General features: G+C 33.0%; 3 protein-coding genes across 4 annotated transcripts; 1 reads left to right on the top strand and 2 right to left on the bottom strand.

Moving 5' to 3' along the window:
• On the top strand, window positions 1–2,853 carry LOC125859535 (COBRA-like protein 1). Its single transcript, XM_049539303.1, has 6 exons — window positions 1–194; window positions 889–968; window positions 1,167–1,623; window positions 1,770–1,929; window positions 2,034–2,311; window positions 2,391–2,853. The coding sequence occupies exons 1-6, from the start codon at window positions 89–91 to the stop codon at window positions 2,684–2,686; spliced, it is 1,377 nt and encodes a 458-aa protein (XP_049395260.1). The 5' UTR covers window positions 1–88; the 3' UTR covers window positions 2,687–2,853.
• A 156-nt stretch (window positions 2,854–3,009) lies between these two features.
• On the bottom strand, window positions 3,010–5,648 carry LOC125860805 (COBRA-like protein 4). 2 transcript variants are annotated; one of them, XM_049540829.1, is made up of 6 exons: window positions 5,625–5,648; window positions 4,730–4,809; window positions 4,202–4,658; window positions 3,968–4,115; window positions 3,614–3,891; window positions 3,010–3,531 (listed from the first exon to the last, which is right to left on the bottom strand). In XM_049540829.1, the coding sequence occupies exons 2-6, from the start codon at window positions 4,754–4,756 to the stop codon at window positions 3,248–3,250; spliced, it is 1,194 nt and encodes a 397-aa protein (XP_049396786.1). In that variant the 5' UTR covers window positions 4,757–4,809; window positions 5,625–5,648; the 3' UTR covers window positions 3,010–3,247. The 2 variants fall into 2 exon arrangements, with proteins under 2 accessions (XP_049396786.1, XP_049396785.1); XM_049540828.1 differs by lacking the exon at window positions 5,625–5,648 and adding an exon at window positions 4,894–5,148.
• Window positions 5,649–5,780: 132 nt separating this feature from the next.
• On the bottom strand, window positions 5,781–7,674 carry LOC125860564 (COBRA-like protein 4). Its single transcript, XM_049540548.1, has 6 exons — window positions 7,525–7,674; window positions 7,349–7,428; window positions 6,815–7,271; window positions 6,595–6,742; window positions 6,289–6,524; window positions 5,781–6,185 (listed from the first exon to the last, which is right to left on the bottom strand). Exons 1-6 carry the CDS (start codon window positions 7,580–7,582, stop codon window positions 5,959–5,961), a joined length of 1,206 nt encoding a protein of 401 aa, XP_049396505.1. The 5' UTR covers window positions 7,583–7,674; the 3' UTR covers window positions 5,781–5,958.
• Between the last annotated feature and the right edge of the window lie 11,862 nt (window positions 7,675–19,536).

The raw sequence follows: 19,536 nt of genomic DNA on the forward strand, positions 1-19,536 counted from the left end.
CAACACAAAAATAGTACTATTGCTCACCCTTCCCAAGTTTTCAAAAAAAAAAACAACACAATTTAAAAAAAAAATTATTTACTCATCAATGGAGGTTTGTCTCTGTTCCATCTCAAGATCATCAATCAATAAATTTGGAAGTTATGCAATTTTGATAGCCTTGTTGTTTTCTCTTATGTGCTTTACATCTACAGGTGAGTGAATGCCCAACGTGGTTTTTTCACTTTTGTCATCGTCTCATTTACTATTTATTATCTAGCTACTCAAGTGTTCTTCTTTTAAAAAAATGAATCTTTTTTTTTTTGTTTTTATCGTTCAATTGTGACAAGCAAGTTTAGCTGATTTTGGATATAGAAATGAAGATTTTGGGTTTGCTTCAAAATGTAACATTGCTAATAAAACTGTTTCATTAAATCGGAAAGAACAGAGTCAAGATTACAGAAAGGGATTATATTATGATAATCTTCAAAAAATAAGTTTTTTTTTTTTTTTTTGTATGGATTGAGTAAATTTTTAGTCAAAGATAGTATATGGATATTCGAGTTTTTGAGTGTGGTTTCTTTATTGATGGAATAAGAATGTCCTACACGTTGATTGTGCTAACAGTTTGACCATTTTATAAAAAGGCTTTATATTTTTTCCCTTTTTGCGGTTTATCCTTCATTTTATTTTGAATTTGTCTAGGATTTCATTTTCGATGTGTTTAAATTGTTGTTGATGAGTTAGTTCAGATTACTGATTGTTGTTGGCTCAGTCATAAGGACGAGTTCTAAGAATTTTATTTGTCTCTACGAAGAACACATTTTGGTATACGAGAGATTAAACTACTACTACTATTAATTTTTTTTTCGAGTAAAGTAGTTTACTGTTTGCTGCATATTGTTGCAGATGCTTATGATTCACTTGATCCCAATGGAAATATTACTGTCAAGTGGGATATTAAATCTTGGACTCCAGATGGATATATTGTGAGTGTATTTGTTCTTATTATACTAATGAAATGTTCTTTGAGTTTGCATTATTCCCTTATCTATTTGAATTAGTGTAAAGTGGAAGTTCAATTTTTTTTTTGGTTAGGAATATTACTTGTTACTTGAAATAACAATCATAGTTTATAATAGTTGTGTTTGACCAAAAAAGGATTTTTTTTCCTTTGAATTAAGCAGGCTGTTGTTACAATATATAACTTCCAAAAGTATCGTCATATTCAAACACCGGGATGGCAACTAGGTTGGACATGGGCAAAAAAAGAAATAATTTGGAGTGCAGCAGGAGGTCAAGCCACAGAGCAAGGAGATTGTTCGAAATTCAAAGGAAGCATCCCTCATTGCTGCAAAAGAGACCCATTCATTGTCGACTTGTTGCCAGGAACTCCGTATAACCAACAAATTTCAAATTGCTGCAGAGGCGGAGTGATTAGCTCGTGGGTTCAAGACCCAGAGAAAGCTGTTAGCGCATTCCAAATAACTGTCGGTCAAGCAGGAACAAGTAACAAGACAGTAAGGTTGCCAAAAAACTTCACCCTCAAAGCACCGGGACATGGATATACATGTGGACCTGCAATGAAGGGGAAACCAACCAAGTTTCTAACACCAGATGGAAGGAGGTTCACTCAAGCTTTGAGTAAGTTATGTTCCTTTACTTTCTCAAGACATTAGTGACATGACACATCCGCAAATGATGCATACCTCTTTGATCATGAAATTTTCTGAGTCTATACTAGTAAAGTTAAAGGTGTAATCATATTAATTGTATCTTTTTCCTTGCAGTGACATGGAATGTTATTTGCACGTATTCACAGTTCTTAGCTCAGAGGACACCGACTTGTTGTGTCTCACTGTCCTCTTTCTACAACAACACAATTATAAACTGTCCGACTTGCACATGTGGTTGCCAAAATAACATAACACAACCGGGAACATGTGTAGAGTGAGCAGACACTATCTTTAAACTCATATTCTCCCTTTCTTTTTTGTTCAAGTTTCGGGAAGTTCTTAATATTCATTTGATGTTTATTTTATGTTCTCTGACAGGCCGGACTCTCCTTATTTAGCCTCAACACTTCTAAGTTCCGGAAAAGATGATGACAGTCCTGTGGTCCTATGTACTAAACATATGTGTCCGATTAGAGTTCATTGGCATATTAAGACCAATTATAAAGCTTACTGGAGAGTAAAAATTACAATAACAAATTTTAACTACAAAATGAACTATTCCCAGTGGAATCTTGTTGTTCAACACCCCAACTTTGAGAATCTCACGCAGATATTCAGCTTTAATTATGAGCCACTGCTCCCGTATGGTTCCATTAGTGAGTACTCTTTTCCCTTGACAATGAAATACAACTTTCGTATACATTTGAGCTTTCTAACTGATTTCATCTTCTTCAGATGATACTGCTATGTTTTGGGGAATCCAATATTACAATGATCAACTAATGCAGGGTGGACCTTCTGGAAATGTGCAATCAGAGATCATACTTCAGAAAGATAAATTGAAGTTTACCTTTGAAAAGGGATGGGCTTTCCCTCGAAAGGTTTACTTTAATGGCGATAACTGTGTTATGCCACCTCCCGATGCTTATCCATACCTACCAAATGCTAGTGCCTACAGTAGGCTTACTCTACTGCACTCTTTGGCTGCAATTTTGGTATCTCTTGTTCTATTATATTCACATAACTTGTAAAGTTAAAAGAAAGATATACAATTGAAGAGTTTAATTGCTTCCAATGAAGAGAATTTCCTAGCCTTGTTTATATCAACATGAAATATCTTCAGTAAAATTTAAAAGCATCACTTCTGCAACTTCACCCTGAGGTTCCAAAATGTGAAGGTTTACTTGTGATTTTGTAGATGTAAGTTATGTAACCATTGACTTGGTGTGTTCCAGTTCGATTGCTCGAGGTTCAACATGTACATTGTATTGGTGTGTTGGTGCACTAGACCATGAGAATTTTGATGTACACTATTGGGTGATGTTCAGAGAACTTCATATTTTTATATATATATAACAAAAATCTTATATATAAGGAAAATGTTATCTCTAGTTATACAATAAAATGCACAAGGTTCCATTTCACTATTCTCTCTGCATGCATACAATATATAACAACCTAAGCCAGCTCTTGTTGATGGAACACAATCTAAATATCATGAGAAGCACCAGTAGAATATGTGTTGCTGCCATCGTTCCGGGTAGTGTTTAGTCATAAGCCTGTCTCTTTTGGTCTTCACTTGGTTTTATCCATTACCAAGTGAGGAGAATCATCAAAATAGTGCAAATCGCAATGTTTGAAAATGAAAATGGTCTTTTTTCAGCAGAGTTGGGCAAAATTGGGTATGAATCCGGAGGTGGAAGTTTGCATTCATCTCCATTAAAGTAGACTCTCCGGGGAAATCCCCATCCTGACTTCAGTGTGAATGTATTTTTATCCTTTTGCATAAGCACCTCAGACTGAACATTCCCCGAAGGTCCAGCTTCCATCAAGAGATCATTGTAAAATTTCATACCATAGAACATGCCAGTGTCATCTGTGTGGAAACAAATGATTGTTAAGTTCCATTCAAGCTTGAGAAAAAAAAAAATACTAAATTCACATTCGTATGCACTCACTAATGGATTGGTAGGGCACGAGAGGCTTGTAGTCGAAGCTGAAAACTTGAGTGACATTGTTGAGATTAGGATGTTGTGCCACAAGTGTCCAATGTGTATGGTTCTGTCTGTAATTGAAGTTAGTGATAGCAATCTTGACTCGCCAATAATCCTTGTAATTGAGCTTAACATGCCAATGCACGCGTATTGGGCACATGTGATGGGTGCATTGCAGTAATGGTTCATTATCCTTTCTTGGAGTGTTAATTCCCTTTCTTTTCAGTTTTTCCGAGTCTCCCCTGCATCAACAAAATCCCCAGTAGAGTAATTAGCAAATGTTGATGGAAAAGCTCGATGTATGCAAAGGATACCTACATGATGCAGTTGTGTTTATGATTGCAACCACAAGCACAAGATGGGCAAGGAGTGATGGTGTCGTTGTAGAAAGTTGAGAAAGAAACACAACAACTCGGGTACTTGGATGACAGAAACTGTGAATAGGTGCATGTCACATTCCATGTCACTGCAAGTAATTATTACATCAACCTGATTGGTTACTGAAATACTGATAAACAGAGGAAAAAATAGAAGCAGAAAAGGGTAACTTACTCAATGCTTGAGTTTTTCGCCTATGATCTGCAGTGAGGAAAACTGTGGATGGAACTATCTTTGCAGGGCCACAAGTGTAGCCTGGTCCTGGACCAAGCAGAGTGAAATTCTTGGGTAGTTTTACTGTCTTGTTTGATGTTCCAGCAAGTCCAACACTAATCTGAAAGGAAGATACCGACTCAGAAGGATCTTCGCCCCAAGATGCGAGAACACCACCTTTACAGCAGTTGCTGAACTGTTGGTTGTAAGGAACTCCGGGAAGCAAGTCCACCAGTACAGGATCCCTCTTGCAGCAATGAGGTACATTTCCTTTAAACTTAGAACAGTCACCTTGCTCTGTTGTTTGTGATCCCACAATGGACCATATCACTTCTTTCTTTGGCCAGTTCCATCCTAAAGTCCATCCAGGGCTCATAATATGCCGATACATTTGAAAATTATTCATTGTTACAACAGCCTGGATAAATATTTCAGGTTGTTACTACTCATATAATCATTCGCGCCAGTCAGTGTTATGAAGATACTTACCACATAACCATCTGGTGTCCAAGACATGACATCCCATTTTATTGTGATATTACCAAATGGATCCAATGGATCAAATGCATCTGAAGGTCCAAAAGGAAGAGCAAAATAATATATAATGGGAACACAAAAATATACAAATTCTTATCTATAAGCATGTACTTTACCTGCATGAGGCAAGACAGAAGACAAGACAACTGTGAAAAAAGATAACTTTGCTAGAGGAAATAAGAATTGGCATTGCTGAGAGTAATCTTTTCCCTTAAAAGATATTCTTTTCTGAAACATCCTTAGTAATAGTATATCTTGATGTTTAAGGATCTTATGTTTTTTTTCTAAAAGAATGAACTTAGGAGTATTAAAAGAGGGGGAATTTTTAATTTTAGCTGATCATGATGATGCCACACCTAATGGTTGTTGGATGGTTTATGCCATAATATCATTTTTTCACTTCCACTCTATAATTCTCTCTCACCTATTTTGGTATCTTTCAAAGGGCCATCAAGTTGAGAAAGGGGGAGAAAAATGGGACATTTGAACACAATAGCTAAGCAGTCATTTCTTAGGTGGGATATATTATCAGTTCTGATTAGTGAGTACACTGTTGACAAAACTGTCCCTTTGTAGTAGATGTTAAGTCATAATTGTTCTTGATTATTTATAGCAAAATTTTCACCCCTAACAGTGAAAAATATCCTAATTTGATGTGAATATTAAGCAATCATTATCGATAACAGTAGTTAAAGGATGTCTTCCCTTTTAACTTAATTTTATCTTTTTGAGATCATTTCTTGTACTACATTGTTAATAGCAGGGTAGTTGTGTTTCAAGTGAGATTTTATCATTGTTACATAAGTGAACAAAGGATGTGCTTATAATTTGAATGACACCGACTCACCATCTTCAGAGTTGTGCTTCTTTACACTAATTTACTCTAACAGAACCAATTCAAGACTAGTCTTTCGAGTTGAGCCCTCTTATTCAGTAAGAGCAGGCCGATCAACCTCTTATAGCACTCATTGAATATCTATAAGACAATTAGATAATTTAAGTGTGAGCTGGTTAAGAACCTTATTTTTCATAAAAGACTTGACTAGTTTTGGATATTGTCAAGTGCATTGTAATACTCGTTAGTACATTTTTGTTCTTGAATAGTGAATATTTATCACTAGTTACAACCATCAGCTAGGAATATCAAGAGAAACAGAACAACCAGAGTTGGACAATGCTCTTTATCTGGTGCCGGCAGAATATGTAAGATATGGGTAAGATTCAGGAGACGGCATCACACAAGGATTGCCGTTGAAGTAGACCCTCCGAGGGAAAGCCCAACCTTTCTTCAGTGCAAGTGTTTTTCTGTCCTTCTGAAGTGTTAGATCTGAGTGGACATTTCCTTTTGGTCCAGCTTGCATCAGGACATCATTATATGACTTTCTCCCATAAAACAAGGCTGTGTCATCTGCATAGTTAAAATATCATCAGCCTGATGATTGATGAACGGTCTAATGATCGAGTATATGTCCGTTCTGTTTATGAATCAAATAAAGGGACTTGGAGCTTACTGGTTGATAAATTGGGCATGAGAGGCTTGTATAAAAAGCTGGAAACTTGAGTCGCTTTGTTGAGGTTTGGATGTTGAACAACGAGTGTCCATTGTGTATAGTTGAATCGGTAGTTGAAGTTTGTGATGGTCATCTTCACACTCCAATACTTGTTGTAGTTTGATTTAACATGCCAATGCACATTGACAGGGCACATGTGTTTTGTGCATTGCAGCACTGGCTTATTTACTCCCTTCCTGCAATTACACTTGTCAGTTATGATCTAACAAGGAGAATTGTTCAAAGTTTTTATAGCTAAAATCTTACATGACACAGTTGCTACTGTTACGGCAGTCACAAGAACATGAAGGACAAGGGGTGATACTTGCATTGTGAAAAGAAGACAAGGAGACACAACATGTCGGTTTCGGGGATGCTAAGAACTGAGAGTAAGTGCAAACCACTCTCCATGTCACTGCATATTAAGCAGAAAGATTCAGGCTAATGCAAACAGTATTTACTTTTAATGTATGGTTAAAAGACTTACTCATAGCCTGTGTCATTCGTCGACCGTCAGGTGTTACGAAACGAGTGGGACGGATGATTTTAGCAGGACCACAAGTATAGCCACCACCTGGAGCGATGAAAGTGAAATTTTTAGGAAGTTTCAGTGTTTTGTTTGTATTCCCAGCAGAGCCTACGCTTATCTGAAATGCGGAGAGAGCAGCAGAAGGGTCCTTTCCCATCGATGCCATAACACCGCCCGTGCAGCAGTTAGCAATTTGCTGGTTATAAGGGGTATTTGGCATCAAATCAACAATTGCAGGCTTTTTCTCACAGCTGTGAGGAATATTGCCTCTAAACATTGAACAATTTCCTTTTTCAGTAACTTTTGCTCCAAACATGGACCAAATTACCTCATTCTTCGCCCACGTCCATCCTAAAGTCCATCCAGGGCTCGTTATTGGACGATACATTTGGAAATTGTTCATTGTCACTACTGCCTGAAATTCAAAAAATTCATGAACTAAAAAGATCTCAAACTGCTAATTAAATAGTAGTAATAGTTCAAATATAATACCACATAACCATCAGGGGTCCAAGACATCACATCCCATTTGATTGTTATATTTCCATTTGGATCCAATGCGTCATAGGCAGCTGCAATTAAAATTCCAAAAAAGTCAAATTTTAGAAATATGAATGCAATAAAAGCACTAAACACTTCCTTTAATTTGTAGCAAGGTAATTAATTACCTGCACCAGAACATAGCACAAAAAGTAGAAACACTATGGTATAAGAGTTCATAGACATTTTGGAGTTGGATCACGTAATAGAAATTATGTAAATTAATTTCTCGATCTAAACGGTCTTCACACCAGAATATCTCATCGCAGAGCTTCCATCAATATATTTAATGTAGTTTGAGATGCAATATAATTGCTCATATCTATGTCATTGTATCTATTTAAAAAATGCTAATAATAATAACAATAAGAAGAAAAATAGGAAGTAGAATGTGCAGAAGTATGGAAGAGAAAAAGTCTCTACATACAACTGTCAAACAACTATTAAGGAGTAGACTTTGACTTGCCGGGAAGACTTTAGAAATAAATTGGAATGGATGTTGAGAATATGTGCAAGGATATTAGAGAAATAAAACAGTTAGCTATTTTTAGGATTTTTAAAATTATGTTATTAGAGTTTCATTTGACTTATATTTAAGAGTTAGTTCTTTTTATTTGTTATTTGAATTAAATTGATAAGTTAGTATTTTATTTTTCTATTTTTAGTTAGGAATTATATCTATAAATGTAAGTCTTTAAATTATTAATAAAATAATTCCCTGCAGTATTTTTTCTCTCAAATTATTTCTTAATTTCTTTATTAAAAAAACCAACAATTGAAAGTATATATGCCTTAAAAGAAATTATTTCTTCAGTTTGTTTATCACACTTTTTTTTAGTCATTTTCAAAAGATTGTGTTTTTTTTCTTGACAACTCTTTGGTTTTAACTTTTCATATGACATGTTTAAAACTGACATTTTAATATATTTATATATCTTTGGTTTAAGCTTACGAGATTTAATATTTTTTTGTTGTTTTCATAAATTCCGTATTAAATTAAAACAAGACACACTAACTAAAATGGAGGCAGTAATAATGTTCATTGCATTGTTCAAATGAAGTACAACGAGTTGGGTTTTTTTTTTCCTTTAGAAAAAGTCTTGTAAAAGGATCAAACTTGATAACATTTTGAATAGTTAAAGAACTAAATCTAACTACCTTAAAAGCAGGAACTTCCAAACTTGAATGTTGAATTACTATAATACCCCCAATTAAAAATACGCAATTTATTTTATTTATTAGTTTAATTATTTGTATTATATTAAAAATAGATGCCTTTTTTTCACATTAAAGGGTTGTGATTTTTTCAAAGAGTTGTGCCTTTTTCAAAATGTTGCGACTCTTTTGATGAGTTGTGACATTTTTGATGAGTTGTGACTTTCCGAAAGGTTGTGATTTTTCTAGAGGGTTGTGACTTTTCCAAAGGGTTGTGCCTTTCTCAATGAGTTGTGACTTTACCAAAGGGTTGTGACTCTTTCGAAAGGTTGTAAGCCATAATTAGCACATATTCATACTACTATTTGTTAGCTATAAATAGAGGAGTTTCCTCTCACTTTTAAACTACAATTTTTTAAAGTTTTGTACTCTTCTTCTTCATAAAAAATCTCAAGGGTTATTTGCAACGGTTGATTAAGTTCAAAATTCAACGAAATTCGAGATATCACATAAGAAAGAGTTGGTGAACAAATTATTGCAAATCATTCAACAATTCACACTCATAGTTCTTCTTACGATTCATGAGTTAACAATGACGAAAAGTTGTGGGAAAGACAATAATAATAAACAAATATGAAAAAAGTCACATGATTTGGGTATGATATTTCTTCTTTATTTCTTCATTTTTTATTCTCTTACCCTCACGAAGGAGTTTCTTTCTAATTTTGGTAAAACAACGGGCATCAACATAGTCCATTGAATTATTAGTTTGGATATAAAATCCACTATTTCAAAAATATATTTTAGCTTTTACTTATAATATGATTTCAATCAAATGGAAAAATTACCTCTCTATATATGATAGTCTTACTCAAGTATTAATTGAGTAACAATATTTTGTAAAAGATAGATTGCGTTTAAAGATAAAATATTGAAATATTTATGTTAATCCTTATTAGTGTCATGCACGTACTACATTTCAAATATGAATATTTAAAAGAAAAATTTTACTTTAATGGTGCCCATCATTTATGTTCATAACCTCATGAGGAAAGACTATTGGTGACATTTTTTGTATTGACATTTTTTTTAAAAAAATTGTTGGTTAGATTTGCTTACAAAATTGAGTGAAGTAAAAATATTACTAAAGAAATGTCACTTTTTCCCCACATTTAAACTTTGAATGTATTTTGAAATGCTTCAATAATATCTGGTCATTTTTATCTCAAAGTACAAGTAACTCTATAACAATTTGTATTAATTACTTAAAAACACTTGTCCTATGTTCTTTCAATTATAATTATTTACTAAAATGCTTTAATTCAGTAATATTAATTCTATTTACAGCATTGTATATATACAATACACACGTACAATGCACGTGCCGTGAAACTAGTATATATATATATATAATTAATGGACTATTTTAGACTTACTTTAATAGTTCAGGAACAGTTATGACATTTTTTCCTAATAAACTCCTATAACTCAAAATAGAAGTGACATTGCACTTGAACAATTCCAAGAGCCAGCAGTGTTGAGAAGATGAAGAGATCACGCTTGAAGAGCTAAGAATTAGAGGATTAAGCAATTTATAACGCTTCTAAAACAATTTAAAGAGCATCAAAGTTCGTCATAAATCCTTCATAATAATTTGTTAATTTGATTCTACAGAGCACAGCATCAGACTCGGTATTAAGTTCATACAATACTCTATCCGTCCCAATTTATGTGACACTTTTTGACTTGACACAGAATTTAAAAATTTTAAAAAAAAAATTGTGATCTAAAACGCTCCTCCATCATTTGTATATTTATAAATCAAATGTCACGATAGGCTAAAGTCGAGAAGAGATCCCACTTGAAGAGCTAAGAATTCGAGGATTTAAGCTCCGTTCTTAAATTATGTAATGCATTTTGACCGTATATAAAGTTCAATGAAGATAAAAAGGTCTTTTAAAATTTATGATTTAAAACAAGTTGTAATGTGTGGCTATATTTCATGTAATAATGATGGTGATAAGGGACGAAAGTGAATAATTTAGTACTCCCTTTGTCCAGGGGCGGCTCAACGTAGTTGGGGGCCTAAAGCGAAATTTCAATTCGAGGCCTAAAATATAAACAAACTTCGTATACATATTTATTCAAATTTTATTTCTACAAGTAATAAGTTGACAAATATTGAATAAAGATAAGAGTTAGAACCATAGAATCTCATGAAGTTGATGACTTGGTATATCCCATTTTAATATGCTTGTTGTAATGCTTCAAGCTAAAATTTAAAAACAAATAAAAAAGAATTTGTAGTTCACTTTGTTCAACACTTTTTAGTTTTCATTATTAATTTTTATTTTCAACAAAGTACAAAAGATGTTAAAGTGGGTAAAACAATATATTTTTAAAATATTATACTTTTAATCATAAATAATCAATTTTTTCTATAAAATTTTTAACACATAATTTATTCTTGATAAAAATTTGGGGGCCTAAGGCATAAGCCTTATTTTACAAAGCATAGAGCCGCCCCTGCCTCTGTCCCTAGTTATTTGTCCATTTTTAAAATGACACACCTATTAAGAAAATAATTATTGGCATAGTGAGTTTACCATTTTACCCTTTTTAATTATGAAGTAGATGAATTAAAAACTTAAGATTTTCAAAAAGTTTTATCTTTTTCAAAGTAATTAATTGAGGGTATAATAGGTAAAATAAAATTGTCCTTTCTTGATTTGTCAAAATGGACAAGTAATTAGGGACATAGAGAGTAATTAAGTGTCTGTTCTGTAGAAATTCTCAAACGAATACTCCCTCCGTCCCTGTTTACTTGTCCATATTTCCTCTTTTAGATGTCCCTATTTACTTGTCCATTTTGACAAATCAAGAAAGGACAAAAAAAAATTTTCCTATTATATGCTCATTTAAACTTCTTGAAAATTTAAACTTCCCCCAACATTGATTAGTTATCTTGAATAAATTTATTTTGGAATCATAATTAATAAAGGCAAAATTGTAACTTCACTATGCTAATCATTGTTGCCTTAATATGTGTGTCATTTCTAAAGTGGACAACTAAATAGAGACGGAGGGAGTAGTATCGTAACAATATTAAAATTCTGTCATAAATTTTAAACATTTGAATGTATTTAAACTCATTAAGTAGTTATAAAATCTAAAAGAATACCTTTAATGATTGAAATCTGATTAATTAAAACAAACACGCTCAATTGAATGATTATTTAGTGCCCATTTGAACAGAGAATTGTTACAATTTTTCAAACTCAAAATTTTCAAAAAGTTAGTTTTCACAATTTTAACTCCAAAATCACATACAAAAATTTAAAAGTAATCCAAATTGGTTTCACATCTAAACATATAAATTTAATTTTTAAATACCATTTTCAATTTGAAAATAAGTATTAATTTTTTTTTCAAAATTTTTACGTCCAAAACGCCTACTAAAATTCAACATGTACACAAATAAAACTTAAAACATTTTATTTTTTCTATTCTAATGGAGTAAAATAAAAAGGAAGAAGGTTAAAAAATGTCCATAACCTATTAGAAATAGTTTAGAAAAACCCTCCTTCCATCTATTGATTTTAAAATGTCCTTAACATTTTCTTTAGGTTAAAAAAATGTTCATTATTTAACAAAAATATGACATGAAATGCTGCAATTTAGCTGTTATTTCTTTGATTGAAAGCTAGAGTACTATTTTTAAAGAAAAAAACAGAGGAAGAAAGAACAGAGAGAAGGCTTCAATCATCAGTGAAATGGGTTTGGGGATTGGGTTGGGTCAGATCTTTTAATCGGATAAAAAGATTATGTTGGACCAATATAAAATGGCCACTTGTTAAATTAAATTTCATGTCATATTTCTGTTAACTAATGAATATTTTTAAATCTAAAGAGAATGTTAAAGATATTTTTAAACCAATAAATGAAAGGATAACATTAGGTTAAGGACATTTTTGAGATAGTCGCTCCATGAATCGTAGATTCAACAACTCGATTACTTATTAAATGCAAATAAATAAGATGGTCTCTCCCATGTCGAAACAAAAAGTGTACAAGGCCAAAATGGTCCAATTGTTCATAAGGAAAAATAGTATAGCCAATGGATACAACAAAATATGGGCCCAACAAAAAAAAAAAATATTACCTCGTTGTTATTTAGTTATCATCGTTTTAAATTATTTGTCCAAAGCGTATCATTTGGCAGACAACCGAAAGATATGCAATCTTAATCATTCTGTTGGTTTTTGTTAGTATTTTAATATTAATTCTTTGTAATATTAATTTGCTATCCTTTACTTACATTTGGTTGCTGCCTTCCAACGGTTAGGTGGCATTTCATTTGCTGCCGTTGGAACTCCTTTATTGCTGCATTACTCCATCTTATTTTGGAGTTAGTGCTCATTCCAATTCTTCAATAAGTTGAGCAGCAATCCGTTAGAGAAATTAGCCATTGATGGCATTGGATGCCCCTCATTTCATTTCACTCTTAATTCCTCCATTATACCTTCTAACATATGTAACTCCTAATGTCATTATCTTCACTATTTACTACCCCATTATCTTCCTATTCATTGCTAGAAAGACTTCTTCTAGTATAAATAGTGGTGGTCTTCATTTGGTTTGTGAGATACACAATACAACAAGAAATATAGAGTGCATAAGGTTTGTCAAAAAGAGAGTTCTTATTAGTTGAAGGGAGGTGTTTCTTTTTGTGGAGTTTTGGACTCAACTCTTGTCCAGAGTTGTTGAGTTATACTTTGTGTTAAGGCTGTTGTATCCTGGAGGGGACAAGTCAAGAAGGACTACTGCTGGACCGGTGAAAACATTTGCTGCAGTGGACTTGAATCTCCTTAAAGAGAGCGAGATATCCGTGCCTCAGCCTGAAGAGATTTATTTCTTCATTTTTATTTTCAATTGTAATCTTGTATTTTTTGTTATCTTGTAAGTTTTTCACTAACCCATTCATTTCCTAGGTTAAGTCAATGTTTATCCCCACTTTCCTTCGCAATAGGGGAATTAAACATCGAACTTTATATTAGTTACTTATAAGCTGTTAGTAATTCTAATACTAACAGCTTATAGAACTTTATTAGGAAAAATCTCATTTAATATTGAACATATCTTTTGCATATTTATAATCCCATTAGGAGGATGTTAATTACTATTGCTGGTCAAACTCTCACACTATCACTTGCTAAATTTAAGTATTGAGTATCCGTTTTTCATATAGAAGGAACGTTGTGATGTGAGGTCTTAAAAATCCATTTATAAGATAACTATGTTCAATTGAAAATAAAAACATTCTTTTCCTAATCAATTTACTTAGATCATTTTTTGTTTTTTTGAGAGATCTTTAATTTCACAAAAAGATCATCATATCATAGAGAGAGAAAAATGACAGTATCAATAGACGCCTGATTTAGCTGCATCCATCCATTCAGATCTCAGTTGAAAACAGCTGCAGAATAATACGTAAATATTTTGAAACTTCACATCAGATTCACTGATGATAACAGTGGCGGAGCCAGAATTTTCAATAAATCTGTAGAAATAGACACACAAAGCAGCCGAAAGTAGTTCAACATCTGCTATATATACATAAAAAAATATAATATAATTTTCTGCCGCTATAAGGTGGCTCCACCCCTGATCGATAGCAGGAGAAAAGGGAGAGGATACCGAAAAACCATAGGAATGGGTGGAATTGGAAAGCTAATCACAAGAAAAGAAAAGCTTTCCAATCCACCAATTCCCATAGATTTTCGAAAAACTCATCTCCAATTTCAGATCTGCTAAACTCAACTTTTAGTATCCCAAAAAACCAACCTAGTTAGTTTGTGTATGTGAATTAAAATGCAGAAACGATAGAGACCTTTTATAAGGGAAAAAAAACATGGAAGTGTGGTGTGGCGGAAAGAGGTAGGAAGCTGAGTTGTTAATAGCCTGGACCACTCACATCACATATGGATAGCCATTGAGGGGACCTTATTGCTTAAAGTCATGCAAATAATTATTTTATTATTCATGTCCAAAAAATTGTTACTCCTACTTTTTTATAATTTAAAATAATTTTATTTTTATCCTTAGAAAAAATAATTTATAGTCACTCAATTGGTCTTTTAGATCATAAATTTTAATTATTTTTTAATCTTATGTTTATCGAATGATATCATGTAAATGAGATGGGGAGTACATATTTTACTTAATTATTAGAGATTACTATAAATCGTAACCAAACATGATACTTGATGTTCTAAATCTTATATATAGTAATTATTTAAATATAATACACTAATTATGTTAATTCTAATACTTAAATAATTCACTATCTAATCAGATATCAAATAACCCCGAGTGCTTTCTCGTACACCTATTCATGACTTGTTTAATGCTCTAGTCCCCTTTTACTAACTATGGAAAATTACAGGTGTTTGATCATAATTGTGAAATTTGAAAAAAATAATTTTTGTTTTCAAGCGAAAATGATATTTGAAAACTAAAGTTGTGTTTGATCATGAATACAAATTGAAGTTATTTTTGACTTTTTTTGTGAGTAATTTGAAGTGTAAAAATGAAACTATCTTTTTAGTTATTTTTCAAAATCTTGAAAACTCTGATTGAATTTCAGAATTTCATAGTTGGATGTGATTTTTTTAGTTCAACTCCAAAAAAAAAAAAGGTAAAACAAAAATTAATGCCCAAAAAACACCATAATTTTGTGTTTCTATATATAAAATACCATATTCTAATATAATGTACGAAAGTTTGGAAAAAATGAGTTTTTCATTAAGAATATAGTATAAGAATATCCTCAGAATATTCGTTTACTGGAATTATCGTGCGACTCGTGCTTTGTGAAAACGTGATCGATATTTTTTTTTTAGAAAAGAGTCTGAAAAATATGTCAACTTTGGCTGAAATTGTTGTTATGATATCAAACTTTGAAAAGGACCTTTTACCCCCTGTACTATTTAATAGTACCTTTTACCTCCTATACTATTTAATAATGTATTTTAAAGGTATATATGTGTCTACGTGGACATCATAAATATTGCATCATTTTAAATAGTAATGTATTCACATGGGCACATATATACCTTTAAAATACACTATTAAATAGTGCAGGGGGTAAAAGGTCCTCCATAAAATTTGGTGTCGTAACAACAATTTCAGCCAAAGTTGAAATATTTTTCAGACCCTTTTCCCTTTATTTTTCTTTTTTTTTTTTAAGGTTCTTTTTTCCCTCCCTAGGAGCTCCCACCCCTTTTGCTCTCTTGGTAACTCGAACTCGCAACCTTTGGGTTGGAAGTGAGGAGTGCTTACCATCCGAGAAACTCCCTCTCGTCTTATCGATATAATTGTTTATTGTCGGTGTTATTAAAAGGGCGTGGAAAAAATGAAAGGTCTTTTTTTTAAGGTTTTTTTTTCCCTCCCTAGGAGCTTCCACCCCTTTTGCTCTCTTGGTAATTCGAACTCGCAACCTTTGGGTTGGAAGTGAGGAGTGCTTACCATCCGAGCAACTCCCTCTCGTCTTATCGATATAATTGTTTATTGTCGGTGTTATTAAAAGGGCGTGGAAAAAACGAAAGGTCTTTTTGTGAGAAGAATATTTAAGAATCAAATGACTTTAAGATTATAAAAAATAATTAAGTGACTTTCTTATTAGATATTATCTCATTTCTAGAACCACAACTTAGTAATCATATTTAACCCATTATATCTTATAGATGATGGAGTTGATCATCACTTGATATAGATATTAAAAATAACCTTTAAACTTATAATTTTAAGTCTGTCATGACAACATTGTTTTCATAACAATAGATGTTATTATTTATTAAGGCTATAACTGTCACACCCCAAACTCAAGGGGCGCAATTGGCTTCTAATATCAAAACTCAAGCCCGAGCAGACCCTGCTGAACCATTTGTTACTAGCTCATAACAGCCATACGCAATCAAGAAATCAAACAAGTATATCTCGGCTTAAAACTAAGCCATCGGCTGGCAAGGCCCCTGCCAACTGATCTATAAAAGAAACAACTACTCCCAGGAGATCATATAAATAAATAGTCAACTAGCACAGAAGTCCTGATTGGGCCGTCGAGGCCACCATGATATCTATACCAAAACTAAAAGCAGGTATATATCAATACAATACATCAAACAGCTCACAAGCTTCAACAAACCAACCACATAGGCCAGTATGGCCATAACGTAACTATACACCCCACACACTAGTCTGCAAGTCTCTAAGAGTAGTAAAGATTAGCGGAACAGGGCCCCAACCTACCCATAAAGATATATGCAACAAAAGGTAGCAAACCTCCCAACTTTGGCAGCTCCGGAGGAAAGGGGCTAGCCAACCAGATAAAAGTCAATCCTGCTGCTGAGGAGATCTACTCAGTCGTCTGTCAGGACCTGCATGCATGAATGCAGCTCCCCCAGGCAATGGGGCGTCAGTACAAAATAATGTACAGAATATGAAAGGCAATAGTCTATGATGAGGTATCCTGATATACTAGAATAATCTGATAAATAAATCAAGAATTAGATAAGTGTACTGACCTGCTCCTAAATCTAAACTTATCAAAAATAATAAAACAATAACCTAACCAAGCCTCCATAAGCTCGGCAGGTACAAACAACACATAAGACCACCTACTCAGGCCCCCACAAGCCCGAAAGGTGCCAATCAGCCTATATACCCCTACCAGTAGTCCCTAGCCCTGTAGGCAATCACATAGCCCTCTTAGGCATTAATATAACCCTGTAGGCAGCACATAGCTCTCTTAGGCATCAACATAGCTTATAAACAACTCATTGCCCTCTTAGGCAACAACATGACCCTATAGGAAGCACATAGTGTTCTTATGCGTCAATATAGCCCTGTAGGCAACTCATAGCCCTTCTAGGCACAATATAGTCCTATTAGACAACATCATAGCCCCCATAGGCAGTTCATAGCTCAACAACTAACCACAATAGCCCCAAGGGCAACAACAAACAAATAACTAGGCTGAAGGCGGGCAATTTAGCTATAAACAATATATATATAAAAATAATCTCCAAGTCGTTCTTAACTTAGAGTCTTTCTTAACAGATCGCGAGTCCCTAAAATGAGGGGTTATAACCACCCAATCAGCCAACCATTCACAATTACATCTACAAGATCACCAACGTTAACTACATCTAAGGAAACATGTCAAACGAAGGGAATAACCTTAACATACCTTTCCAATGAACGCTCGAAAGACCGTAGTTCCTTCACGAAAGTTGTTCCTTATGTCCTAAGCTTCGCAAACACTATATATACACAGCTGGTACGCACCTATAAACAGTTTATAATTAATCTTATATCGGCAGATTTTCCATATTCCCCCAACTTGTCAAAACGTCCATAGAAATTCATAAAAACAATCATAAAAGAGTCCCGAGATGATTACCTTAGTTAACCAAGTTAAAACCTTGAAGAAACACCAATAATTATAAATTTATATCTTCAAAAATCAGCTCCAAACCCAATAAATAGAAGGGAAAAATGATTGCCACGTGTAGAGATTACGTTTCTAGGCACGGGGGCAATGTTTAATGATAGAAATCGTCAAAACTAACCTTCATTATGCTAGGACTCCATAGAAACCGTCTCCTAAGCTTTGTCTCTGGTGTTAGAACTGAAATGAACTGTTTCCATGGCTAAAAAGGTTAAATAGCCGACATACCATATTTCTTTACCCGACCCGGATTCTGCCTTGGCAGTCCCTAGTAAAACCCTCATAACTTTTTACTCGGATGTCCGTTTGATACGGGGTTTTGTGCGTTGCAAACTAGACTCGTAGGCCTTCGATTTAATGGGTAATAGGCTTTCTAACTCTTTATATATTGGGAGAAAACATCCAATACATTTGACCCAAATTTCAAAGAAATCTTTAAAAAGGAACTTATGATAACTTTAATCAACTTTTATTTTGCCACTTACTTAACTTCAAAACTTGAGATAAAACCCTTGAACAATTAAAATATGACATACCACATCCTTTTTAATTTATTACTCACCCTCTTTGTCTTTCCACGAATGTACGAGTTAATTTAGACGTTTTGAAAAAGTTGGGGTGTTACAATAATATATTTCTATTACATAGAAAGGAGAGTTTTCAAACTTTCAACATGACTGTTTTTTGCCATATTTATAAAAGTTCAAGTGCAATTTGGTCATTGCCCTTGCAATTAATGTTTTGAATTATGGTATTTGCTATTTTTTTCTGCTTAAAACTCTTGTATGGCAGTGCTTTATAGTTGTACCTTTTCTTCTTTAGACAAAAAAACCAGTCAACATCTCCATAATGACACATATATCCATCTTTATTCATTTAAGTGGGCCCCACCAACTTTATCATCTTGGTTGACCAATACTATTGTGTATTTCATTATTTTAATTATCATGTCTCACCTTTTTTAGTTGACTACATATTTAAAAAATAAAAATAAAGTGGATATTAAAATAATTAACAATTTAGTATACTTAAAAATAAATTATATATATATATATATATATATAATTAATAGTTATATATTAAATATATTTTAAAATAATATATGTAATACTATAAATTACGATAATTAACAGCTTAAGTATTTAAAAGTTATATAAAAAGTTTGATTGACTCTCTAAATTCTATCGGCACCACATAAAATGGATTAGATGACAAACATATATTCTTTGAAATTGACGAATACAATAATTAACAAAAATAATCACTCAGACTCCAAAAAATCTATCAATTAATGCCACATAAATTGGGACATGGGAAGTAACATATATTATTTAAAAATGAAGTTAAAAATGTACTATAAAATACAATAATTAACAACTTAATATATTTAAGAGACATATAAAAAGGAAAAATCACGCCACATATATATTTAAGGGACAATATTACAGGTTTTAAATCTACTTTTAAAATATTC

This window comes from Solanum stenotomum, chromosome 3 (assembly GCF_019186545.1).
Source record: "Solanum stenotomum isolate F172 chromosome 3, ASM1918654v1, whole genome shotgun sequence".
NCBI lineage: Eukaryota > Viridiplantae > Streptophyta > Magnoliopsida > Solanales > Solanaceae > Solanum > Solanum stenotomum.

Coding starts and splice junctions, on each gene's coding strand:
- LOC125859535 (XM_049539303.1), top strand. CDS start 89: ATGGAGGTTTGTCTCTGTTCCATCTCAAGATCATCAATCAATAAATTT. Junction 195..888: donor TATGTGCTTTACATCTACAG/GTGAGTGAATGC, acceptor ATATTGTTGCAG/ATGCTTATGATTCACTTGAT. Junction 1,624..1,769: donor GAGGTTCACTCAAGCTTTGA/GTAAGTTATGTT, acceptor TTTTCCTTGCAG/TGACATGGAATGTTATTTGC.
- LOC125860805 (XM_049540828.1), bottom strand. CDS start 5,014: ATGTTTCAGAAAAGAATATCTTTTAAGGGAAAAGATTACTCTCAGCAA. Junction 4,810..4,893: donor TTCTGTCTTGCCTCATGCAG/GTAAAGTACATG, acceptor TTGGACCTTCAG/ATGCATTTGATCCATTGGAT. Junction 4,116..4,201: donor GCGAAAAACTCAAGCATTGA/GTAAGTTACCCT, acceptor AATTACTTGCAG/TGACATGGAATGTGACATGC.
- LOC125860564 (XM_049540548.1), bottom strand. CDS start 7,582: ATGTCTATGAACTCTTATACCATAGTGTTTCTACTTTTTGTGCTATGT. Junction 7,429..7,524: donor TGTGCTATGTTCTGGTGCAG/GTAATTAATTAC, acceptor TTTTAATTGCAG/CTGCCTATGACGCATTGGAT. Junction 7,272..7,348: donor GGACCCCTGATGGTTATGTG/GTATTATATTTG, acceptor TTTGAATTTCAG/GCAGTAGTGACAATGAACAA.